General features: G+C 31.7%; 2 protein-coding genes across 2 annotated transcripts; both read left to right on the top strand.

Annotated features, from left to right (window-relative positions):
* The first annotated feature begins 1,352 nt into the window (after positions 1-1,352).
* On the top strand, positions 1,353-19,762 carry LOC123199153. Its single transcript, XM_044614032.1, has 6 exons — positions 1,353-1,518; positions 1,741-2,232; positions 2,373-2,923; positions 3,053-3,544; positions 19,300-19,473; positions 19,616-19,762. Exons 1-6 carry the CDS (start codon positions 1,353-1,355, stop codon positions 19,760-19,762), a joined length of 2,022 nt encoding a protein of 673 aa, XP_044469967.1.
* A 5,513-nt stretch (positions 19,763-25,275) lies between these two features.
* LOC123199145 (ankyrin repeat-containing protein ITN1-like) lies at positions 25,276-27,760 on the top strand. The gene is made up of 4 exons (XM_044614023.1): positions 25,276-25,414; positions 25,749-26,237; positions 26,322-26,872; positions 27,173-27,760. The coding sequence occupies exons 1-4, from the start codon at positions 25,276-25,278 to the stop codon at positions 27,758-27,760; spliced, it is 1,767 nt and encodes a 588-aa protein (XP_044469958.1).
* Positions 27,761-27,935: the final 175 nt, after the last annotated feature.

Genomic DNA, 27,935 nt, shown 5'->3' with positions numbered 1-27,935 from the left:
TTGGTTTGATTTATCGACTTAATTTATAATCGCTATTTTATATAAACTTTTTGTAAATAAAAGTGAATTTAAATCAAATTGAATTTGAGTTTGAGATAATACAAGTTTGATATAATTTGAGTAGAGTTAAATTTGAGTTCGACTATAATATCTAATCAAACTTGAGCCAAGTTCGATTTAATACTATAACTGAACGAAAATTGACTAAAACGATATTATTTTGATCTGTTATAATTAAAACAACGTCATTTTAATCAATTTGAATTGAAATTTTTTATACTTACCAACTTGGGGAATCAAACACCTAAAAACTCAAACTTTAACTTAAGCTCAACAATACAAAATTATTAGATTCGAGTTTGAATTTAAACTCATCTAAACTGAGCTCATTTAAGTAGAATTAACAATCAAACTTTATATGGATACCGTATTTGATATAAAATGGCTTTATATTATTCCATATTCACTCTTTGCATATGCACTTTCTATCAAGAAAAGCTTAGCTTGCCTTATTTTCCTATGAAACTGCAATCTCCTGTTCATCCCTCTTCTCTCTGGCTTCACTTGAGTTTCTTCTTGTCCACCTCACTTTTCAGTTTTCTTCTCACTAACACTATCACCATTCCATAAATAATTTTTAGATGTGCTTTTTTAATGATGATAGAACTTAGACCTTGATGTCCAAAACAGCAGGTGATAAATAGAGCAATACTATTTGTCCAATTTTAGATAATATATAATTATATAATTATATAATTAAATATCATTTTATCTTTAACTTAAAATTATCAAATCATATAATTATATATTATATATTTATTTTATATATTTAAAAATACAATTTTATTAAAATAAATAATAAAATTGAGAGAGATTTCTTGTTAAACAGAGATTTTTTTACTGTCACAAGTTGAAACACCGGCACGCATTCCTTGGTCGCTGTTCCTGTGGGTGGTTGCTAGTTGAAATATAATATTGACTACTGACCTACCAGCTATCTTTAACTTTTATTTGAATCTCTACATTTAATTAGATAAAAATAAATAAAATTTTGGAAAGACACAAGTTTTCAATGGGGGAATCTATTGGACAACTTAATGAACTCATAGGCTAACAATTCCATTAAAAAAAACTTAAATCTTGAGCCTATGTGACAGGACCCGTCCCAATCTTCTTCATCCTATAAGATGGGAGCACTCCTATAGATATTTTACCTATATATGCTGTTAATACAATTTGGAGCCCCTATATAAGGGGTAGTTGCATCCTTGACTAGAGAAAGAAAGAAGTTAGAAGAGTAATATCAAGCATTATCCTTTCTAAATTATACATTATTTATATATACAGGAGTTATGGAGCCAAGAAGGGGAAATTCAAGTCCTTTATCGGCGGAACTTGAAATTGTTGTTCATTGGACGAAGCAAGATATGGCAGAATCAAGTGAATCTGGTTCATCTTCTTGTTCGGAGCAAAATAGGAACCAGAATAAGTGGCAACCTTCCCTTATTTTGCTTGACGGTCAGCTCTCTCTCTCCTATCAAGCTTGTTTGGTTAAATTTATTTATTATTATTCAAAGTTTTTAAAAGTTATTTTGATTATTTGGTTGCATCTTAATATTGTTTTTATAAGCTATTTTTTTGATTTATTGAGCCTTTTTCAAACTTATAGTCCATGTGCACAGTTATACGATTTTGAATTAATAATGATACAATAAAGTGCCTTTCTTGCTGATTTTGTAGAACCGAATAAAGTAAAGCACCAGTTACGTTTGGATCTTCTTAAGGCTGCACTTGAAGGAGACACTGAGGAAGCTGAAAGACTGATTAATGATAATTCTTCAATGAGTCTATCGAGTGCCGCTATCACAGAAGGACAAGAGACAATTTTTCATGTAGCTGCAGGAGCAAAACAAACTGACTTTGTGGAGAAGATGATTAAATTGATGGCAAATTATAATGACCTCAAGCTGCAAAACGAAAAAGGAAACACTGCCTTCTGTTTTGCTGTTATGGCTGGGAGTATATCAGTTGCTGAGAAAATGTTGGAAAAGGACTACAGCCTGTTGGAAATCCGTGGTGGGGAACAGTTGACTCCACTGTATTTAGCTGCATTGTTCGGACAAAGGGATATGGCATTATTTTTATACCGTCAGCATTATAAAAATAAGGGAATATTGACTGGCGAGGACAAAAAACAAATATTTTTTGCAAGCATTGATACTACCTTATACGGTAAGTATTTATGGATTACTTTTTTTTGCTATATCAATTATATTTTTTCATGCTTTCGATAATTAATATCTCTTACGTGTTTTGTTAAATTATTACAAACGCCTTATCAATTCCTTACAATATTTGGATGAATTTCCTAGATCTTGCATTGGAATTGCTACAAGTTGATAATGAAAATGAACTGGCTATGACTTCTTACCTGCATAGGGAGGCTATTTTGACACCGTTGCATAAACTGGCTTTGACGCCCTTGCATATGTTGGACCAAAGTAGCAGAAGTGACTTATTAAATCAGGCTCTAGAGTTGGTTAAACTTCTTTGGGAGAAAATATTGGAAAAAATGGGTGACCAAGTCTGGAGTTACTTTGATGAACATAGAGAATTATTGTTCGATGCAGCTCATTTAGGGAACTTCAAATTCTTAGCTGAACTCATCCGCCTTTATCCTGATCTGGTTCATCAAAAGGATGATCAGCAGCGCACTATCTTTCACATTGCAATTATGTATCGTTACGGTGATTTATTCCAATTAATTCATAAGATAGGCTTTAACAAACAGTTGATAGCAACTTATTTAGATAAGGATAACAATAGCTTATTACATCTAGCTGCAAAATACCCAAATCCAAAGCTGGTCAACTCTATGTCGGGTGCAGCTTTAGAAATGCAGCGAGAGTTGCAGATATTCAAAGTAAGTTTGGCATTTTATAGGAAAATTTAAAAGTTCGGTTTATTGAATAGTTGGATACTTTGATTTGTTGTCACCCCATTTAGTTTATCACTAACTTATTGTATAAACTGATGCATGCCTATAATGTAGGATGTTGAATTGCTGGTAATGCCTTCATATAGAGAGTTGCAGAACAGAAATGGCAAAACACCACGTGAGTTGTTCACTAGTACACATGAAGATTTGTTGAAAAACGGAGAACAATGGATGAGAACCACAGCTAGCCAATGCATACTTGTTGCAACAATCATCGCTACTATAGTTTTTCCGGCGACTTCCAAACTATCCGGAGGTTACAATGATAAGGGCATACCTATTCATCAAAGAAATATTGTGGATCGTGTTTTTACCATGACAGATGGAATTACATTATCTTTTTCTTCGATTTCAATACTACTGTTCTTGTCCATACTTACATCCCGTTTTGCAGTAAATGATTTTTACAAATCATTACCACTTAAGTTGGTGGCTGGACTCTTAACGCTGCTCATATCTATAGCAGCCATGATGCTAGCTTTCATTCCAAGCTTTTTCATGGATTATGATCACCGTACATCAAACGTAATCCCTATTCTTGGTACTGTATTTGTATTCTTCCTTGTGTTTATATTTGCTTTGTCACAATATGATCTTTTGAGAGATGTATTGTATTACTCATCATTCCATTTGAGGGCTTCTCTAAGCCAAGATAATGCTAGAGATAAACTTAAATAAACTTTTATCTATTATGAGATTTCCAATTCCCAATTTCTAAATTCATGTTAGCCATGATGATTTATGTTGTTGTGTGGTGTATATAATCTTTTGATTGTTGATTCTGATTTACTTGAATGAAGATATTTGTATTTGATTCACATACTCTTGTAAAATATCATATGTAATTGGTGTGGGATGGAATTTTCTATACATCTTTTCTTTTTAATTGTTTGGATTCTTTTTTAAATTACGTACAAAACACTTTGTGTTTCATTAGTATTTGGAGTGGGATTTTTTTTTTATACCATATAACAAGCCAAACTATGATTATGTCTTTAAGGTTAGATTCGATTTGAATTATTTGAGTTTGGACTGAAGTAGAGATTGAGCTAAAAATTAAACAAATTTTCATAATATAAGCTAAGTTTGCGCTGATTTGAAGATTCAAGTTTTAGTCAATTCATACTGAATCCAAAATAAACTTATTTTTAAATTAGTAATTAACACAAAATATCGAAGAAACATCAAAACTCACGTTAAGAATTCTAGCTTAATCTAAATATTAATCACATGAATCTTAATTCATAAATAAAAAAAATTGTTAAATTAACTATATCCTGAAAGTAGTCAAAATTATTCAATTATAATGGATTAATTTACCCTACAGTATTACAAAAAAATTGTAAAACATGATGTCATAACCTTATGTGCAGAAGGCAAGAAACATTTTGGAGTACTTGCAAAATTAAAGGATCTAAAATTGCAAAAGCTTTTTAATTTCAGGTGCATTTGACAACAAGACATTTGATTCAAATCAATTTTGCAAAATCTTCGTTATTTAAAATGCGAAGTATTGTCACAATTTGATGACTCTATTGTTGCCTTCATTATCTTTGGAAAATCTTACTTCTTTGGAGCTAAAATATTGCAATGGAATGCAAACTTAATGACATACTCAACAACCAAAAGTCTAGCATGTCTCGAAAGGTAATCAAAGCAAGAATGTCAAATAATGATAGAAGTACTGAATAAGAGAGATGTTAATGTTCAATCTTAGATCTTTATCATTGATTATTCAATAATCATGCAATTAAACAACAAATAAGAGGAAACAACAACAATTTACTTGGTTTTGGTTTCGAAATCGAAACCCTACATCCAAGGAAGAGGAATAACTATGTACAAATATACATATTTGATTTCTTAAAAATATAAGAATTGACTTGGTTAAAAAGAATAAAGGAAAATTGATTAGCTAGTGATTTAGTATTATTGATAGTTGAATCTTCTTGATTTTTCACTTTGATAGTTGAATCTTCCTTATTTTCCACACTCCTTCTCAAGCTAGTTTGAAGATATCTTCCATGGCCAACTTGCTCATCTACTTGTCCAATTGCCTTTTATGCAGTCCCTTTGTGAGAATATCAGTGATTTGATCGCTAGTTAAGATGTAGGGCATGCATATGAGCTTATTATCAAGTTTTTCTTTGATAAAGTATTTGTCAACTTCTAGATGCTTTGTTTTATCATGAAATGTTGGGTTGCGAGTGATGGATATGACAACTTTATTGTCACAATACACTTTCATAAGAGTAGAGTCAAATACCTTTAATTCTTTCAACAACCTTTTGATCCACATGCCTGCACATATTCCATGAGCAACTGATCTAAACTTAGCTTCAACACTACTTATATTTGGTTTGTAACATTATGGTCTTTTGAGAGATGTATTGTACTACTCATAATTCCATTTTAGGATTTCTCTAAGCCAAGATAGTGCTAGAGATAAACTCAAATATAGTTGTACTACAATCTTCTTAATTTGATCTTTCAGCTTAATGAACTGTTGTTTATAACAGTGTCTACCGTGTTGGTATGAGTTTGAATTTCATATATGTATATATATATATGTCATGTTCTGGTTAACTTTATTTTAATTAATTTGTTTTGTGGTGGATATAATAATCTTGATTATGGATTCTATTTACTTTATATCTCAATTGTATGAAGATATTTGTATTTGATTCAACTATTCTTCTAAAATATCATATGAATTTGGTGTGGGACGAAATTTTTTATGTATCTTTTCTTTTTAATTGCTTGAATCAAATGAGTTGAGTTTAAGTTAAAAATTAGATTCATTTACATAAAACAAGTTTAGTTCAATTCGAATCAATTTGAAGCACATTTAAAATAAAATTGTTTTCATACTAAGTTTAAATCTCAATTTATTGATCTTAAACCAATCTCAGATTGAATCTTATTTGTATTTGACCCAAATTGATAACTAACACAAAATATGAGAGAAATGCCAAAATTCAAGGAAGAATCCTATATTAATCTAAATATTTATCACATGAAGCTTAATTCACAAATAAAACAAATTGTATAATAAACCGTATCCTAAAGATCATCAAAATTATTCAAGTAACAAGCGTCATCCCATCAACATAATCTCATGTCATGATGACAATAATGTGCTTCAACTTCAACAATAATCGATTAATCTAAAACGTGATGTCATTTGATTAATCATAATTTCTTAGTATCCTTTAAACAAAAAGCTTATTTGCGAAGAATTAGAGATGGTATATAATCAATAAAGTAAAATAGGGAAATTAATTAAAATAGGTAGTCTGTTTGCTATGTAAACCTTTTTTAACATGAATTCTTAGTTTTTACCTTTTTAAGTAAATCATATTTTTTATTCTAAAAATACCCCTCTTCTAATTTCTCAGCTTTTATAGTAGCTTTCACAACATTAATCTCTTATATTTCAGACGATACGTATTAAATTTAATTTTTCTGTAATGAATAATATCTATAGATGAAAAACAGATTAATTTTTTTATATAATAATTGATTCTTATATACATTTATACAATTATAAAATGATGGATATACCGGATGTTTTCTCAAAACGGTGCGTTTTTTTGAGCGGGTGCGAAAATATGCGAAAATTTGGAAAGGGTGCCAGAAGGGTTGCAGGTGTGTGAAAGGGTGCGACGGAAGGGGTGTGGGTGTGGGTGCGGGTGCGTGAAAGGGTACGACAAATTTGGAAATGGTGCGGGAAGGGTTGCGAGTGCGTGAAGGGTTGTGGGTGCGTGAAGGGGTGTGGGTGTGTGAAAGAGTGCGACAAATTTGGAAAGGGTGCATGAAGAGGTGCGGGTGCGTGAAAATGTGCGACAAATTTGGAAATAGTGCGTGAAAGGGTGCGATAATTTGGAAAGATTTGGAAAGGGTGTGTGAAGGGTACGACAATTTGCAAATTTGTCAAATTTATAATATTATATAATATAATATTATTAATATAATATATATAATCTATTATATATATATTATATTATTAATATATAATAGATTATAAATAAAGGTTATATAATATATATTTATATATATAATATATTATTAATATATAATATATTATATGTAAAGGGGTGCGGAAAATGCAGAGGGACGCACCCCTTTGCTCTCACACCCCTTTATATATATATATATATAATATATATAATTTTTATATTCCATGCACCCGCACTCTTTTATGTACCCTTTCAGGCATTCGTATCCCTTTACGTACTATTTCCAAATTGTCGCACTCTTCCACGCATATTTTTCAAATTGTCGCACTCTTTCTCGCACTCGCACCTACATCCCTTCACGCATCTTTCCCAAATTGCTACACCCATACCCTTTCACGCACCCTTTTAAATGTGCGTGAAAGGGCGCGATACTTTGAAAGGGTGCGGCATAAACTAAAGGGGTGTGTGAAAGGGTGTGATAACACTAAAGTGATGCGTGAAAGTATAAATAGGGCGTGAAACTATGCAAGGGTGCCTGAAATTGTAAAGGGGCGCGTGAAACTGTGAAGGGGTGCGTAAAAGTGTAAAAGGGTGTGTGAAAATGCGAAAGGGTGCGTGAAAGTGTAAAGAGGTGCTTGAAAATATAGACGGACGCTTGAAAATACAAAGGGGTGCGTGAAAATACAAATGGGTGGGTAAAAATAAAAACAGGTGGGTGAAAATACAAAACGGGTGTGTAAAAATAGAAACGGGTGCATAAAAATGTGAACGGGTGTATAAAAATATGAAGGGGTGTGTGAAACTACAAAATGGGTACGTGAAAATACAAACGGGTGCGTAAAAATACAAATGAGTGTGTGAAAATGTAAATGGGTGCGTGAAAATATAAATATATATATAAAAATATAAACGAGTATGTAAAATATAAAACTGGTGTGTAAATTATAAAAAGGGTGCGGGGCTTTATAATATATATTATATTAATAATATAATATATAATATATTTTATATATTATATTATAATTAATAATATATATATATATATATATATATATATATATATATATATATATATATATATATATATATATTATTTTTTTTTGCACCTTTTCACATTTTCTCATTCCCACACCCCTTCATGCACCTTTTTATATACTCGCACCCCTTTACACACCTGCACTTTTACCCGTACCCCTTCAAGCACCCTTTCTAAATTGTCGCACCATTTCACACAGTTGCAACCTTTCTCGCACCCTTTTACGTATCCGTACCCTTTCATGCATCATTTCACACATTTTTGCACTCGTTCAAAAAAAATGTACTATTTTGAGAAAATGTTTGGTATATCCATCATTTTATAATTGTATAAATGTATATACGAATAAATTATTATATAAAATATTAATTTGATTTTCATCTGTAGATATTATTTATTATAGAAAAATTAAGTTTAATATGTATTGTCTAAAATATAAGAGATTAATGCTGAGAAAGCTATCATAAAAGTTGAGAAACGCTTATGAGCTGGCCCAAGACCTTAAGGAAAGGCTTATAAGCTGGCCCAACACAGTTTGTAAAAAAAAAAAAAAAATTTTTTTATAGGTCACCCTACAAAAGCATGACCCACCGTGTTGTAATCCATGGCTGAAAGCTTAACATTTCGTGGGTTGACGTAGACTGTGGCATGCCCCGCCCATCCATTTTAATCTTAGTCTGGCATAACCCAATGTCAGCCCTATCCCTAAGAGAAATCAAACTAAAAATTTTTGCACCTGAAAAAAAAAAACAATCCTAAAACAAGTTAAGCCACAATTAATTCCAATAATTTCTGCATTCGGATTGGGGTAGGGATAACATCAATAATAACCTGATCCACACGGCTACTTGAAAATAAAAACAAAAACAAAGTCTACTGATTTACATAGTATAAAAGAAAATTTATGAAATTAATTATTTTATGCAGCTGTTAATGAGAGAAAATCACTCACCACGACCACCACCGCCGCATATGCTTCTATATTTTTCACTCAAGTGGTGACTATTATTCAAACTCTGTACCGCACTAAAAAACCGGTTTATCGATGATTTTTTTTTTGGTCGACTTTTCTTTTTATTAAAGAGTTCAAATGAACCGAGCTCATATGTTGTACGGGATTACCTGATCTTTGTTTTTATCACTTTGTAATTCTCTGCAGTAAGAGTACTTCATTATCCATTTCTTCTGCTGCTTCCTTTTCTTTCTGTACTTGGTCTAACAGCCCTGAAATTTTTGTCAATGTTTTTCCCTCTGCAGCCTTCAGCAATTCAGATTGAGTAGTAACCAATATCTCATTATCCCACTTCAGTCACAGATGCATCATTCATCTTATGGACTAATTCAAGCATTGTCACCAATGGAGACTTCCTATGAGGGTGAATCTTGCATTGAAGAAACATAAATTTAACCCGATCGAGTGAAAAAAATTTCCTGATTACACCTCTGACTTGATCAAATTAAGTAGCGTTATTTGACTATTCAACTTTATGGATTGGATGTTAAATTATTATGTGCATCTTACTAGCTATTTAGAGAGAAGGCGAAGGAATCTGTTATTTGAATTTGCCTTGTATAAGCTAATTTTCATTAAAAAATTTGTTATTATTAAAGAAAGAATTAATTTGGTCAGCGGTAATATTAATTAAATTTACAAAAATGTGACACTTAACCATACAATACAATAAGTCAATAACCATCCATCTTTTCAGAAACTTGGTCAAATTATTGCTTGCTTCTTCTGTACTATACATATATATATAGACATGCATAAGCATGCAAAGCTCATTCCAACCATATCAACGAGCAGAAGAATGGCTTCGCAGATCCATGTTTATATTCATTGCGTTGTCTGTCCTAACGAAATACTTAACATCTATGTAACAATGTAACACCATCCCAAGGTTTTATTAATGGTCAGTATCAGAATTGTACTGTTGTGCCTTCCCATGACCGTGCACCACCCGAAGGTTCTTATGCGAAAACTAAGGGTATAAGAGGAGCTACTGAAAAATACTTAAACAGGCCATGTTAGAACTCCAACTATTACAGTATGTACTAGCCCTTTGCTTCAGTCTTCTTTTGAATTCAACAAGTAAGACACTACAAAAAAAATGACTTCTAACGGGAAGAAAACTAGTTGCTAAAAATTCATTTCACGTCGTTAAAGACCTTTAATGACAGAAAAAATCCCGTTATCAATCGTTGTTATGCCCTTAGCCGCTAAAAGTATTAATGACGAGAAGAAAAGTCTCGTTGTTAATATAAATAGTGAGAGGTGCAAATCTTGTCATTAAAAATAGTAATATCAATGATGAATATCCTCATTATTATAGCGATATTTATTAATTACTATGCATAATATCAATGATGAATATTCTTGTTGTTACGACAATATTTATCGGTTATTAAACATAATATCAACTATAAATATCCATGCTGTCATAACAATATTTATTAGTCACTAAACATAATATCAACGATGAATATCCTCTTCATTTTAACAATATTTATTAGTTGCTAAACATAATATTAATAATAAATATCCTCATCAATATAACAATATTGATTATAAAATTTTGATTCTTAAAATATGATCATCGCCATTGATTATGTTCTAATTATAATTATTTCAAAGCCTCCATATGATCCACTATGGAGACTGTCAGTTAATAAAAACATGAATTGCATCTATGTGTTTATTTGCTTTATGTTGGATCAATTGATGAAATCTTGATTATGGTTTTAATTTACTTTATATGATTTCCCTATAAAGATTGTTAGATAAGATCAAGTGAGTTTAAAATGTTTGAGTTTAGATTCTTTGGATTAAAATACATTTGAATTTAAACTTTGATATTAGATTTAACTTAAAGTTCGAGTTCAAATATTAGATTTCTCTGAGCTTAAATTTTGATATTGGATTAAATGTTATCCCCAAAGTGTATATAATTATGTGAAAAATCTTTTGTAAAGAACACATAGGAATTTATATTGATGACATTATCTTCAGTGCTATAAATCAGTCTCTTTGTAGAGAATTTTCTAAGATAATGTAGGGTGATTTTGAAATGAGCTTAATAGGGGAGTTTAACTACTTCTTTGGACTACAAATCAAACAAACGAAGGAAGGAATTATGCTCAACCAAGCCACGTATTTCAAGGACCTCTTCAAAAGGTTCAACGTGCAAGAAGCCAAAGAGCAACCCATTCCCATAAACACCTCACTCAAATTGGATATGGATAAGGGAGATAAAAAGGTTGAAACCAAAACATATAAAAGCATGATATGAGCACTATTGTATTTAACTGCATCTAGACTAGACTATTATTCCTTTCTTTATTTTTCTTATTTGTTCCTTTTAACTTAGTATCGTAGTACATGACAAATGCCATTGTCGGTTCTGCTTTCTTCTATTAGCCATGTTCTACTCCGCTCAAGGCCCTTCCCAACCAACTTCGAACTTACTTCAAATGGCCACCCTAACTTCCCTTAACCAAAAAACTACTGACACTTCCTTTACACAACTGAACATACTGTTGGCTACTCCTTCACCTTTCTATGTCGTCTCCTCTTCTGTTATCGAAGAAAAATTTGATGGCACAAATTATGTGGTATGGAAAACACTTTTTATTCCATTCCTTAAAGTAAACCATCTTATGTCTATTGTGGATGGTTTCGTGCCTCCACCAACCCAGTTTTTGCATGCCCCATCTAATTTTGATCCATTGTCCACTTTTCCCTTATTTAATCTTGCCTACACAATTTAGGTCACATGTGATCAAATCATACTTGGTTGGTTACTAGCAACTTCTTTGAAATCCATTAAAATCTAGTTGTCAAACCATACTACTTCTACCTCTGTTTGGTCTTACCTGGCTACATCCTCTGTTGCTCAATCTATTGCTTGAGCTACCTCTCTTTGGATGCAACTTTATACGAAAAAGGTAATCAATCGGTCACGAAGTTTATACAATAGTTTATTTCCATTTGTGATCAACTTCAAGCTGTTGATGAGCTAATTTCTAACACTGAGTATCATACATATTTTTTTCAAAGGCTCAGTAATAAGTTTTCTGCCTTGCCACTGCTATATCTATCCATACCCAAACCTAACCATTGAGTCATAATGCCTTACATAGTCTCTTGCTATCCTATAAGGGACGACTTGATCTTGCCCTTGATAGAACTCCACCTTCACTTATAACCTTTGTTACCTACCTTGAAAAACTTTGGTTTCCCAACCACAAATCCTCCTCTATTTCTTTCTAACTAGAACTCTTTAAGATATTTTTCTTCTTGATCCACATTAGCTTTTCCAACATTATACCGATAAGGCATATTACCCATTCCTTCTCACTTGACTCAAAATAACCATCGTGGGGGGCGTAGTTGTAGACGTGGTGGTGGCCCTTTTTGTCAACTTTGTCATTGACTAAGACATGTAACAATTTCTTGTAAGGAGCTTTTTAACCCACAATTTGTTCCTACAACCGTACATGCACACCATGAAATTCCTACACAACCATCTCAGTGCCTTTGTTTCCTTTATCCCCTATAAACATATTCCCTTCCATCACGTCCACAAGCATACTACTTTACTTTACCTCCCCCAATGGCCTATTATGCCTCTACTCTCCTTTCCTCAACCTTAACTAAAGTTTCTACCTTATGGTATATTGACTCTAGGGCTTCTCATCATGTCACAAATACACTAGGTACCCACTCTTCTGCTACACCATATGTAGGATCTTAGCAACTCACAATAGGTGATGGTGTCTCTCTTATTATCACCCATACAAGTACCCATGAGTTTTCTTCCTTTACTTTGTCAGATGTGCTAGTTGTTCCTTTTATTACTAAGAAGTTACGATCTGTTTCTAAACTACCTTTGATAACAATTATGTCTTTTTATTTTATCCCTTTTATCTCAAGGCTATTTTTGTATACATCAGAAAGATTCTTTTTCAAGGTCCACTTGGTTGAGGTCTCTACCATGTCTTTCCATTCAACCTTTCATCATCAATGTTTGCTTATACTGTATCTAGTGCCTTCCCTTTTTTTTTATGGTATCACCGTTTAAGACATGCCTCATTTGACAGGTTAATTCAACTTTTGCGAGCCATTCATACAAGCTTTACTTGTTCAAATAAATCTCTATATACTATGTGTGCTCTAAATAAAAGCCATAATTTTCCTTATTGACTAACCCAATCTAGGTCATCTCACCCTTTTCAACTTGTTCATTTTAATGTATAGGGTCAGTCTCTAAAAACTTCATTTAATGGTTATAAATATTATGTGTGCTTCATTGATGATTTCTCGCATTTCACTTGGTTTTATCCATTTACTTCTCACTCTTAGTTTCTCAATATTTTTCTCACCTTTCATAAATTTATGGAGAGTCAACTTTGGCGTAGACTGTAGGCTATCCAATGTGATAGTGCCCCTAAGTTTTTGTCCATAGCATTATGGACGTACCTCACCTAACATGGCATTCATCAATGTGTCTACAACCCCATATGCATACCATGTAGTTCCTACAAAACCGTCTTAATACCCTTATTTCTCTTATCTCCGTATGCATATTCTCCTCTACCACCTCTATAAGTTTACTAATCTATTTTACCTCCCGTAATGGCCCATTATGCCTTTTTTATCCTTTCCTCACCCTAAACTAAAGTTGTTACCTCATGGTATATTGATTCTGGGGCTTTTTATCTTGTCAAAAATACATTAGGTATTGTTACACCATATGTGGGCTCTCAGCAACTCACAGTAGGTGATGGTGTCTCTTTCCCTATTACCCACACAAGTATGCTTGAGTCTTCTTCCTTTACTTTGTTAGATATGCTAGTTGCTCCTTCTATTACTAAGAAGTTGTTATCTGTTTCTAAATTTTCCATTGATGACAATTATTATTTTTTAATTTTATCCTTTTCATTTCAAGGTTATTTTTTTTACGTGCTAGATAGATTCTTCTTTAAGGTCTACTTGATCAAGGTCTCTATTGTGTCTTTCCATCCAACCTCTTATCATCAATGTTTGCTTTTACTATATCCAGTGCCTCCTTTATTTCTATATGGCATCACCATTTGGGACATGACTCTTCTAACAAGTTACTTTAGCTTTTGTGATCTACTCGTACAAGCTTTACTGGCTCAAATAAATATCCTTGTATTAAGTGTGCTCTAAATAAAAACCACTGTTTTCCTTATCCACCTGCCCAGTCTAGGTCATCTCACCTCTTTTAGCTTGTTCATTTTGATAAATGGGATCTATCTCTAGAAACTTCATTTAATCATTATAAATATTATGTGTGCTGCATTGATAATTTCTCGTGTTTCACTTGGTGTTATCCACTTACTTCTCACTCTCAATTTCTCAATATTTTTCTTGCCTTTCATAAATTTGTGGAGAATCAACTTCAGTGTAAACTGCAAGCCATCCAATTTGATAATGCCTTTGAGTTTTTGTCCACAACATTACGAATGCACCTTACACAACATGACATTAATCAATGTGTTTGTAGCCCTATATGCACAATATTCAGTTCCTGCACAATCGTCTCGATACCCTTATATGTGTGTACAAAGAATGTGTATACATAATTTTATTGTTTCAATATATATATAGTATGTGTACCCACTCATGTGATGACATATATAAGAGTGTATGCATTTGTGTATTTAAAATGGATGCACATAATTTTATTGTGTATATATATATATATATATATATTAAAGATCATGTATTTACCTATTCCAAGAATATCCGCTACCAAAAGAATGGTCAATTGGTTTTTGTACATGTATTTACCTATAAAAGAAAAAAAGAATGCCAATTTGTAGATCCATGTTAATATTCAATGTGTTACCTATACAATGGAAACACTTCGTGAAATTTGTACAACACCCCTAGGTCAATCTATTGTTATGCCTTTCCATTCTTGTCAACCACCCAGAAATCCTTCTATGGAAACTAAATGTATAAGTTAAGCTGTTGAGAAAAAACTAACTTAAACAAAGTAGGTAAGAACTTTATGTTTAACGAGTATTAGTCATTTTTTCAGTTTTGCATTGAACAAGTATCAGTATACTAATATGTGTTTCAATTCATGTGTGATGTTCTGGTAGTGTGTAGTCGTATTATCTTATGTCTTAATTTGTTTTATGTTGGATTGATGTACTTGGGTAAAATGTCATGTATTTTGGTTTTGGAGAAAATAAAAGTTTTTGTTTGTTGTTCCTAAACATTTCATATATTTTTCTTTTAATTCATTTTTAAACTATAGAACATTTTCTGTTTCATTTATGCTTAGCAGAAGAAATTCAATCATTGTTTCTAAATCACATAACATTAATTAATATATAACAATAGTTTATTTTTCTATCACACATGAAGGAATTTAACAATAGTAGATTACTTTTTCTTTATTACTTGATTGGCTTGTGCACTTACAAGTAAGATCACAACAAGTTTTTGATGTCTTGCCGATGATTAGCGGTAGTTACTAGACTAAGGTTTTATTTATTATTATTATTCTTTTGCAATTTGAATTCAATTTTTTATTTTATTTTAGAATTAATTACTCTCCTTTTTCTTTAGTTACTTGAGTAGTTTATGATAAGGTGGGGAACTTCTAGAGCATTAGATTTTGATCTCAAAATTGAAAAAACTCTCTTGCCTATAAAAAGAAGCAAGCAAAATATAGAGGAGGAAGAAGAAGACGTTGTCACAAATATGGAGAATCAACATATAAACATGAATAATCAAAGAACACTTTAGGACTATGCAATACCTACAACTCACAATGATTTTTCTAATGTCATCATGCCTATGTTAGTAGCTAATAATTTTGAGATTGAGCCATCAATTATCCAGATAATCCAACAAAACCTATTTGAAGGTTTCTCAATTAAAGATCTGCATACACAATTGTTAAGATTCTCACAAATCAGATGATGCTATCAAGTTGAGGTTGTCCTCATTCTCACTTAGGGACATAGCAATAACATGGTTGGATTCAAAAGCTCCAAGAACTTTCATAACATGGCAAGCCTTGTCGCAAACTTTCTTGATTAAGTACTTTCCTCTAGGAAAAACAACGAAGCTTAGGAATGATATTACCACCTTTGTATTATAGGAAGATGAGACAATATATGAAGCTTGAGAAAGATACAAAAAACTTTATCGAATATGTAGACATATTATTACAGATTATTAAGACAATTTAAGAATAACATAGAAGTTGCAATTGGTGGTTTGATAATGAGAAAAATGACAACAAAAATGTTACATTTCATTGAAAAGATGACAACCAACAATTTTTGATGGGATGGTGATGGAGGAGCTCACAAGAAATGTCTAGGAATTCGTAAAGTAAATGGAATCACAAAGGTAAAAGTGAAGTTGAATGCCCTAACAAAATGATTCGAGAAATTAGACATGAAGGCAATAAATATACCAAGTTGTTAAATGTATGGAGGAAGACAAACAAACCTTTAATTTCATCTATTTAATCGATATCCTTCAAACCCCATAGTCGAGTAGGTTAATCTCCTAAATTATAACAAGATGGAATAAGGAAATCCATATTTAAATAGCTACAATCTTGGTTGGAAAAATCAACCAACCTTTATGGAATAATCAAGCTACCATCTATAATATGAGTCATAATTTAAGGCCAACACCTTTAGGATTCTAGAATTGAATGTGGTAGTTAGTAAGGGTTGAATGCGATATCTCATATTTAAAGGAGAATGAATTAGTGATAATGTTTGAGTTAGTTGTTAAAATTGATGTTGATGAATTTTATGATCGGATGGAATAATATTGACTACAGTAGAGACTTTCAATCATATATGTGAGTGGTTCATTAAGATGAATTCTAGATTAGTGTTTGCACTACACATTCGTTGGAAGTCATTGAGATGGGGTTCATGTAGTATGGATTTCATAGAGGCAAACAAGGAATAAAAATAGGCTTGACACATGACAATATGGTATGAGACACACACTTATATCTGTGAAACCTAGAATATAGATTAAGTTTTTTGATGATCCGACAATTGTTGGACATCATTGACCATTGAGCGGTCAACTAGAGCATGAAGATTGCTCATACATGATTTATGTATGAGACAAAATGACTAAAATACCCTTGAGAAGTAAAACGATCGAAGTAAGGTTGAGTTAAGAAATATGCTAAGTATAGAAAAAAGGCACATGCTTGTGTCTAGAGGCACATACTCTCGTGTATGGTAGATTTTATTCACATAGGGAGAGACCATGATGAAAGAAGGTTATGTATGATTTAGAAAGTTAAGGCGAGTTAACACACCCTGTGTTCCAAAAGTAACATGCCCGCCTATTTAGAATAGTAGAAACACACCATTGAGGGGATAATTGTGTCTCATGTACAAAAAAGATATGTGCCCATATATCCAAGATGACACACTTGTGTATGAAAGGTAAAATAAAGAAAGAAAAAAGAAACTAGACTAGAGTTTATGGGTCATCGCAAGAGATAGTATAGAGATCTTAGGTATGCAATAATACCTAATGTACTCAAGAGATGAAATTCTAATAAGGCATGAAATATGATAGCTATGATGAGCCCAAGGTGATCTATGGCTTGAGATGTATGCATGCTAAACATCTTAGGTCATTACAAGGAGGCATTGTGAGTACAATCTCCTTACACTACCTATAGTAGGGCACGTCTACAATAATACACCATACTTGTAGTAAGGTACCAGTTCATAGCAAAGCCTAGTTATGATGATATTCAGTAGTCAATAGTGGTGTAAGCGAGTGGACTACACAATGAGTGCTTATATGACTAAGATGTCAAATTCTTATATTTGATCTAGTCCTATCAACCTAGTGTACAACTATGAAACATAGCTTTCAAATGATGATTCTTTAATTGAGAGATAAAATGGTCACACTAGTAGGGATATGAAGAATGATTCATCAATGATCGAGTAGGACACAGTTGACCCTAAAGATAATATGGTCATATCGGTTAGGAATCCGATGAGTGGTTCTTTAGGAATCGAGTGAGTTATAATTTGACTTGAGAGTTATAAGATGTAGCTTAGATGTTCTTGATATTAATATGAGTACAAATACAAGATATAAGTCCCATCATCATCCTAATGAAAATTTGGTGACAGATTCCAGATGACAGAAATAGCATGAGTCGAGACAAGAGTATTTTGGAAAATAAGTAAAAGTTAATAGTAGAGTCTTCTATTTACGAAGTGTTTTATCACTTACTCTTCTACTTATATGTGTGTAAGTACATGAGTTGTGATGATTGTAGGGCAAGAAGTGGTTAGTAGGCATAGAGCTGTTGAGGGCATTTCTATCATTTTAATTATTGTTTAGTGTATATATATGTTTTGATTAGATCTAATTTATGAGACACTATGTTATGTTATGGATAATGTTTTATAGTGTTTTGGACATCCTTTGACACATTTTTGATATTTTGATGGAAGGGTATTTTTATACTTTTTCATTCTTAAAGAATGATATTTTTATTGAATTTTAAGTATGTATGCATGCTCAAATGGTCTAATTAGTGACATTTTCCTTTGGAAAGTACTTTTAGGTAAAGGTGTTGTAAGTTGATATCAGAGTATGACTTTGATATCCAAAAAAGTGCTAGGGATGTGTGTAGCTAAGTAGAGTAAGAATATAAATCACTCATGTCATGCTGACCGTACTTGCAGTCGATCACTATAAATAAAGTTTTATATTATTTGCTAAGTTTATGTGGAGAGTTATAGTTTTGAGTTTTCCAAGAAAATAACATTTATAAGAAGAATTGTTAAAAATGATCAGATAGTGAACCCACAAGGACTCAAAGTGAGGGGATAGTTTCCCCAATTCTTTAGATAGGCTTGAATGTTGATGATGTTAGAGAATTAATTAGAGAGGTGCTAAGGGAGTAGAGAGGTGCTCTAGTTCAGGCTAGTAAGTCGATTCAAGCAATGCAAATGTAGGCACAAGGCTTAGTAGAGGAGACATCTGCCTAGACAACAATCCCAATTAGAAATCAGTTGCGTTCTATCTACAGTTTGCCAAGTATGAACCAACCCCAAAAATTTATAGGTGCTAAGGATCTAGTTGCAGTTGAGGAGTGGTTGGAGTCAATTGAGAGTGTTATGGCCTTGTTCGACATGACTAACTAGGAGGGGATCAAATGTGCCACCTACTTGTTCAAGTCAGATGTGAGTGTATGATGGAACTTAACCATGAATTGTGCTTTTCCATTTTTTTTTTGGCTGCAGTGCAGGTGTCATGGATGCAGTTGGTCTTTGAGCTCAAGGAAATAATGGATTTATGGCTGCTGATATTGGGCGTTTTCTATGTGGTCAAGCTTTTTCTGACACAAATGGAAGCAAAGAAGGTTAACTGTCCTATCTGGACCTATTATATCTGCAAGAGGGGGCCTTCTTCTTTCTTGAAGGTAAAGTATTTAAATCTTCATCATTATCGTGCTATAAAATTAACAAGTATGTGATGTGTAATATATATTTCAAGGATGCAAACAGGCCACTATTATTGGCAGATACTGTGAGGCTTCTATTTGCACCTGAAGATACATTCAGAGCTGTGCCAATGTGCTGGTGTATGCAGATACTGGTGCAATTCTTTCTTCTCAAGGCATATCACCATTGTTCCAAACTGGAAATTCTGGTGGGCCAGATAAATTCAAATTGCCAGCTGTTGTTATCCTTGCATCATCTGATTGGTAACAAACCTCCGTTTCTTTGACAGTAATATGCATATTATGCTATTTGAATCAATATCAGCATCGTTAAAACTTTAGTTACTCTAATTAAATTTCCAGTTTCCATGTTTCTTGGAAAAAAATCATATTTTGAGTTGTTCTTATCCCTGCATCTTGTGATAGTAACAAAACCAAAAAAACATTTATACTTTGTATAGTAATGTGGTGGTGTATTGTTATCCAAACTGGAATACTTTGTTATATATATAAAATTCGGTTCGGAGAGTGAGTGGGTAAAATTAAAGTAGGCTGATTGTGTATATCAATTGCAATATTTAGTGGTTAGGAATGAGGACTACATGTGAGTATATGTTGCATTATTGCATCCAAGTAGAGCATCTAGTAACGTTTGGATTTCTTGAGAGTTATTTTATATGTTAATCAACAGAGTTCTGAATTTGAAAAATTGAAAGTTGGCTTTTCCGGTTTGATTACGCATGCTGCTAAGCAGAGTTTTAACTTAATTAATTAGGCATGCTTTGAGATATAAAAAAGCATAAAACATTCACTTTAGCTTAAACCTTTTGCTTTTGATGCATATTGTATGTGTAGTGGTAGCTAGTGAGACTCTTTAGGGTTGGCTTTTGATTTTTGTGTTTGGAAAGGGACATCCATTCTTATATCTTTAAATTTAATTTCATTTATTTAGAACAAAAACCCGCTATTATTTATGGCAGCATCATGTGATACTTGGACCCTTTAGGGTTGTTGTGCATTAATTCTAATATACCTTTTGTGAGCACATTCGTCTTGGGTTCTGCATCTGCTATCGAATAATTTTCTTTTCAAAGACAATGACTGGCATGTGTGATGTTGCTCCAACTGTTGCCCTCTTCTCATCTAAAATATAAGTGTTTTAAAGAATAAACTAGTAATATCTAAAAAAAATTAAATTTGATTGTTCGGGTTGTTCAGCCTTATTCAAATCAAATTAGTTTTTAATTAAGAAATGGGGCTTTTTTTTTTTTTTAACATCAACTCATGTTAAACCGCTTTCACTTTAATTTAAAATTAGTTGGAATTTGGTTTACTTTATAAAAACGCATCAAATTTTAACTTTTGAATTTGGTTAGTTTGATTTGAATCTGAATTCAAATAGTTTAAATTTGAATACAACCCTTAGTTTAATTTAATAGTTTAATTCACTGTTGAAATATTACTTCCTTTGAACAATCAATATATTATAGTTTTATAGTTTAAAATGTTTTTTAATAGCTTAGAAGCTTAATTATTGTTTAATTAGTGTTCTCTTAGTATTTTTAAATAATATGAGATATATATACAAACTCAACGTTTCTCTTACGATTTGTTGATGTGAGATTTATATAAGAACATTACAATAATTAACATTAATTGATAAAACGAGGCTTATTTTTGAAGAACTATTACTTAAAGTTCTAGGATATGAAAACGTGTAATTAGGTTACGATTATAATATTGGATTATTCAAATTAAAGAAACCCTTGTTTACATTATATACAGTTCAAAGATATATTCTTCAGTTTAATAATGACCGATATTCAGTGTACAAAAGCAGTTTATTAAACCATATAATACTGTATATCTTTAATTAATTGTTAATTGTCATTGTTTTTTCTCTTGTCCGAGTGGGCAAACAAATTGAAATTAACGTAAGCCGATTGTGCATATCAATGGCGATATTTAGTGGTTAGGAATAAGGACTACATGTTAGTCTATGTTGTACACTTGCATCCAAGTAGTGCATATAGTAACGTCTGGATTTCTTGAGAGTTATCCATGGCTCAAAACTTTCGCAACAGATCTTTTAGCACACAATGTTGCTATTCATGGATTATAACCAGTAAATTTCCACAGCAAGACATATGTTTATTAAACATGGTTAGTATCCATTAATGTTTGAGTTTATATGTTAATCAACAGTGTTCATTGAAGGTTGGCTTTTCCGGTTTTGATTACGCATGCTGCTCAGCGGAGTTTCAAATTAAATAATTAGCCATGATTTGAGATATAAAAAGCACAAAACATTCACTTTAACTTAAACCTTTGCTTTTGATGCATAAGCGTAAAGTTGGTAGCTTTTGGTGTTTCGTTGATAGATTACTTGCAGCATCATGTGAGATGGAAAAGTATATCTATTCTCAAATCTCTAAATTCAGTTTCGTTTATTTAAAACAAAAACCTTGTATTGTTTAAGGCAGCATCACGTGGATATCGAATTCACACTTTAATTTTAAACACTTACTTAGACCCATTATGATAGATATTTAATATAGAACTATGATGGAATCAAACAACTCATGACAGGTGAGATATATTGTTTATTAATTATTTTGTCTTTTTTAAACACTACCGTTATTATTGATTATTAATTTGATGAGTGATACTACATATATATAAATAAATCTTATTAGTTTATTTATACATTTTAATATGATAGTATTAAATCAGGTAATTCTAAATTAAGAAAAAAAAAAATCACATTATCCTATCACATATTTCAGTTCTAATGTAAAACTTTTGTCTAGCACATGAATGAATAAATGAATGAAAGTAGAAGTTGAAGTAATTGGATTTTTAAATTTCATCCCAATGTCCTAGGATTTCAAAAGAAAGGCATGCATTAATGATAGCAGATCAAGAGAATATATCAAAGCTCACAACATTAATCACGAGATCGCATGGAACATTAAAAAGTTCGATTATTAGAGAGAGAGAGGAGAGAATGTCTGGGACTACCTTTCTTATTCTAATTTGGCGTCGGGTTGTTGTGCATTAGTTCTAATGTATACTTTCTGTGAGGACATTTGTTTTGTGATGTGCATCTGCTAATGAATAATGTTCATTTTATAAACAATAACTGACATGCCATGTTGTTGGAATTCTTTCATGCCCTCATGTAATTTAAAATAGGCTAAAAAAACTTATTCACACTCAAAGATTACTCTTTTCTAATTTCTCATCTATTAATTTTAAAAAATTCGAAAACCCACTAATTTGTTAAATTTTGTGATTACTGTCAAACATAAAATGGTCATTTGGAGATTTTATTCGAAAAAATAATTTATTCTCATTTCTCACTTAAGTTTTGAAAATTAATAATTTTTCTATTAACTTAATTTTAAAAAATTATTTTTTCACCCTTACCATCTATAGTTCCTACGGTTTCCATATTATAATTATACCCTCAAAAATTCATTCTCTCTTTCTAACAAATGTTCTTCTTAGTGATTCATTCTGACGTATTGTCAACTACTCTAGTGGCATCTCCTCTCCCTCTCTGGTGGTTTTCTAGCATAGAAATCATAAAAAATCTGATTAAAATGACCAAATTTTGTTGCATTGATCTATGTGAGACACATAGATCAACCAAATGACATTACACAGATTTGTGTGATTTGCATAGATTCATGTGACAAGATTCGACTATTTCAATTAGATTTTTGGTGGTTTCCATGACGGGAAACCACTGGGAAGAGAGAGAAGGTGTTGTCAGAGTGGTTGGTGAAACACTGAAGTAAATTATTGAGAAGAATAATCGCGGATAAAAGGGAATGAATTTATGAGATGTAAGTGTAATGTTTTGAATTTTGAGAGAAGCAACTATTAACCTTAAAATATGAAAACCCTAGATGGTGGGGGTAAAAAAGTAACTTTTTTAATTAAGTTAGAAAGAAATTGTTAGTTTTTAAAAATTTAAATAGGAAATTGGAATAAATTGTTCTTTTTAAAAATAAATTCTTAAAATAATAATTTTATCTTTGACAGTAATAACAAAATTTAATATATAGGTGGGTGCTTAAATTTTTTAAAGTTAATGAATGAAAATTTGGGTGAAGAGTAATCTTGGGTGGGAATAAGTCTTTTGGCCCATAAAATATATTTTAAATAATAAATTAGTAATATTTAAATTTTGTTGTTTGGATTGTACAGCCTTATCCAAATCAAATTAGTTTTTAATTAAGGAATAGGGCTTTCTTTTTTCAACTTCAACTCATGTTAAACCACTTTCAGTTGAATAAAAAATTGGTTCCAATTCGATTTATTTAATGAAAACAAACTCAATTTTAACTTTAAACTTGATTTATTTAATTTGAATTCAAATTTGAATAGTTTGAATATGAATCCAAACTTGTTAGCTTTTACAATTCTTAGTTTTGGTCTACTAATTTAGCTTATTGTCAAAATAATACCCATTTTTGACATATAGTTATCATGATTTTTTAACTCAAAATGTTTATTAACAACTGTCAAAATGTTTATCCAAGTATGTTTTACTAGTGTATTCTTAGTATTTTCAAACAATGTGAAATATACATAAAAATTTAACTTTTCTCCCATGCTTTGTTGATGAAAGATTTGCATAAAAACATTACAATAATTAACATTAATTGATAAAAAGTTCTTAAACATGGCTTATGTTTGAAGAGCTATTCAAATAAGCGAAACTCTAGTTTACATTATACACTTAAAGTTCCAAGATATGAAGAAGTTTAGTTAGGTTACAATTATAATTTTGGGTCATTCAAATAAGAGAAACTCTAGTTTACATTATATCATGTTCAAAGAAATATTCTTCAATTTAATACTGACGGAAATTCAGTGTACAAAACCACGTTACTGAACCATATAATATTGTGTACCTTTAATTAATTGCTAATTCTCATTGTTTTTTCTCTTGTCCGAGTGTGCCAACCAATTCAAAATCCGGAAAAAACAAAGAGACTTTCAAGTTAACCAAGGACAATCACGTTGCATACAACTTTAGCTTAAATTTATTATGCTAGTTGAAATATTAATTTCATTGGTGGTCCTCTTTGCAAGGACCCGTATAAGTTTTTGTTTTAAATTTATCTTCCAATGATTCCTATAAATTTCTCTGAACAGTTTATATTTTTTCAGTAACACCATCCATCTATCTTTGAGGTATCACTTCACATTATCGAGTTCCTGTTCTCTTGTAGAGGTAAGTATTTAGAAATATTATTCTGCTTTATATTTTTACAATTATGGACTTCTTTATCCTCACAAAATTTTCTATATATATATATCATTGGATACGAGTTGTATACTACGATTTTTTTTTTTAAATGAGATATATTCAACAATTTTTAAGCATGAATTTTCTTAAAGTGGTACACATTAAGAACTACAGCACTTGTTGAACTTCAATGCCTAAACTTTAGAATGGCTTTCTAAGATTGTTTCACTAAATTTGAAGTTTGAAAAATCCCATCGATATCATTGAAGATAAATGAAGAAATTAAGAATATGAACATCGATATCACAAAATTTGAACTTTTTGGGTTTCTCTTTTAAAAATATTAATATAAAAGTTATTAATGATATGATCCCTTTGTAGTATAGAGTTTCTCTTATCAAGAATATAATACATGTGCATGCAATGTTAGGACCCAATAAGATCGAAATCTTTCTTTTTATTAGCAAATGATTAAAACTATATATGTACTAACAATGAATATAATTTGTGTAGTAGTAATGGCATGCCACCCTGTTGAAATTGTTGTTCATTGGACGAAGCAAGATATGGCACAATCAAGTGAATCTGGGTCATGTTCTTCTTCGGAGCAAAATAGGAACCACAATGAGTGGTCACCTTCCCTTAATTTGCTTGAGGGTCAGCTCTCTCTCCTATCTATTAGCTAAAAGAGCTTATTTAAAGTTATAAATATTTTAGAAATTATTTTGATTATTCGGCACGTTGCATCTTAAAAAGAGCAATTTTATATATATATATATATATATATATATATATATATATATATATATATATATATATATATATTTAATGCATAGATGATTTGTTATTTTGTTCTTAATTCAAAATCATTTAATTACTTAATAACATCATTTATGTATTAAAAAATATGTACGTACAATATTTTTCACTAGATTATGTATTTATTATTGTCATCATGCTGTACAATTAATGTGCCTTCCTGATTTTGAAGAACGGAATGAAGGAAATCACCAGTTACGTTTGGGTCTGCTTAAGGCTGCACTAGCAGGAAATATAGAGGAAGCTAAACGTCTGATTAATGATAATTCTTCAATGAGGCTAACAAGTGCCGCTATCACAGAGGGACAAGAAACAATTTTTCATGTAGCAGCAGGTGCAAAACAAACTGACTTTGTGGAGAAGATGATTGATTTGATGACAGATAATGACCTCAGGCTGCAAAACGAAAAAGGCAACACTGCCTTCTGTTTTGCTGTTATGGCTGGGAGTGAATCAGTTGCTGGGAAAATGTTGGAAAAGGATCCTACCCTGCTGGGAATCCGTGGTGGGAAACAAATGACTCCACTGTATTTAGCTGCATTGTTTGGAGAAAGGGAAATGGCGTTATCTTTATACCGTCGACATTATAAAAATAATGGTATATTGACTGGGTTGGACAAAAAACAAATATTTTTTGTAAGCATTGATACAACATTGTACGGTAAGTATTCACGGATTTATTTTCTTGCTAAATCAATTATATTTTTTTTCCGTTTCCTTACAAATATTTGTATGAATTTCGCAGATCTTGCGTTGGAATTGCTAAACCATGATAATGAAAATGAACTAGCTACAAATTCTTACATGCATGGCGAGTGTCCTTTAACACCCTTGCATAGGCTGGCTTTGACGCCCTTGCATCTGTTGGACCGAAGTAGCAAAAGTGACTTATTAAATCAAGCTCGAAAGTTGGTTCAACTTCTTTGGACGAAAATATTGGAAAAAGAGGGCAACCAAGTCGGGAGTTACTTTAATGATCACAGAGATTTATTGTTCGATGCAGCTCACTTAGGGAACTTCATATTCTTAGCTGAACTCATCAGCATTTATCCTGATCTGGTTCATCAAAAGGATGATCATCAACGCACCATCTTTCACATTGCAATCATGCATCGTTATGACGATTTATTCAAATTAATTCATAACATAGGCTTTAATAAACAGTTGTTAGCATCTTATTTAGATAAGGATAACAATAGCTTACTGCATCTAGCTGCAAAATACCCAAATCCAAAACCAGTCAATATAGTGCCAGGTGCAGCTCTAGAAATGCAACGAGAGTTGCAAATCTTCAAGGTATGTATAATTTTATTGCTTATTTATTTATTTTGTTTATCTAGGAATAACAAAGTATTGAACCATTACATTTTCCTATAAAATGAGTTGAACTAAAATTTTAAATTTTCTATTAAATGGATCAAGACAAAACAAAACAAGTTATACTAAATATGTTTGTTGAAATGCTGAAAGTTTGATCCATTTTATAAAAAAATTTAAAAGTTTGATTCATTAAATAGTTGGATACTTTGATTTGTTGTTATCCCATTTAGTTTATCACCAACTTATTGTATAACATGATGCTTGCCTATGTTTTAGGATGTTGAAATGCTTGTAATGCCTTCATTTAGAGAGTTAAAGAACAAAAATGGCAAAACACCACGCGAGTTGTTCACTAGTACTCATGAAGATTTACTTAAAAATGGAGAAAAGTGGATGAGAGACACAGCTAGCCAATGCATACTTGTTGCAACAATCATCGCTACTATAGCTTTTCCAGCAGCTTTCAATGTACCCGGAGGTAACAATTCTAATGATGGCATACCTATTCATCGAAGAAATGTTGTGTATCGTTTTTTTGTCATGGCAGATGCGATTGCGTTATCTTCTTCTTCGATTTCAATACTAATGTTCTTGTCTATCCTTACGTCCCGATATGCAGAAAATGATTTTTATAGATCATTACCACTTAAGTTGGTGGTTGGAGTCTTGACGTTGTTCATATCTATAGCAGCCATGATGCTAGCTTTCATTCCAAGCATTTTCATGGCTTATGATCACCATAGATCAAATGTAATCCCTATTCTTGCTACTATATTTGTAAATTTTCCTGTGTTTATATTTGGTTTGTCACAATATGGCCTTTTAAGAGATGTATTATACCACTCATTTGTCCATTCAAGATGATGCTAGAGAACTCAAATAAAGTTGTATTATGTGATTTTGAAATCTCAGGTTGTACATTCATGTTATGTGTCTTTTGCTTTAGTTTTTCATTGAATAGATGTCTGTATGTTAATGAAGAAAAATAAATTCTAAGATTTTAGTTCTTCTAAACATTACTATCTTTCATTCATTTCAC

Source organism: Mangifera indica, chromosome 2 (genome assembly GCF_011075055.1).
Source record: "Mangifera indica cultivar Alphonso chromosome 2, CATAS_Mindica_2.1, whole genome shotgun sequence".
Taxonomy (NCBI): Eukaryota; Viridiplantae; Streptophyta; class Magnoliopsida; order Sapindales; family Anacardiaceae; genus Mangifera; species Mangifera indica.
The sequence above is the reverse complement of the archived record's forward strand: the minus strand, read 5'-3'. Positions and strand labels throughout refer to the sequence as shown.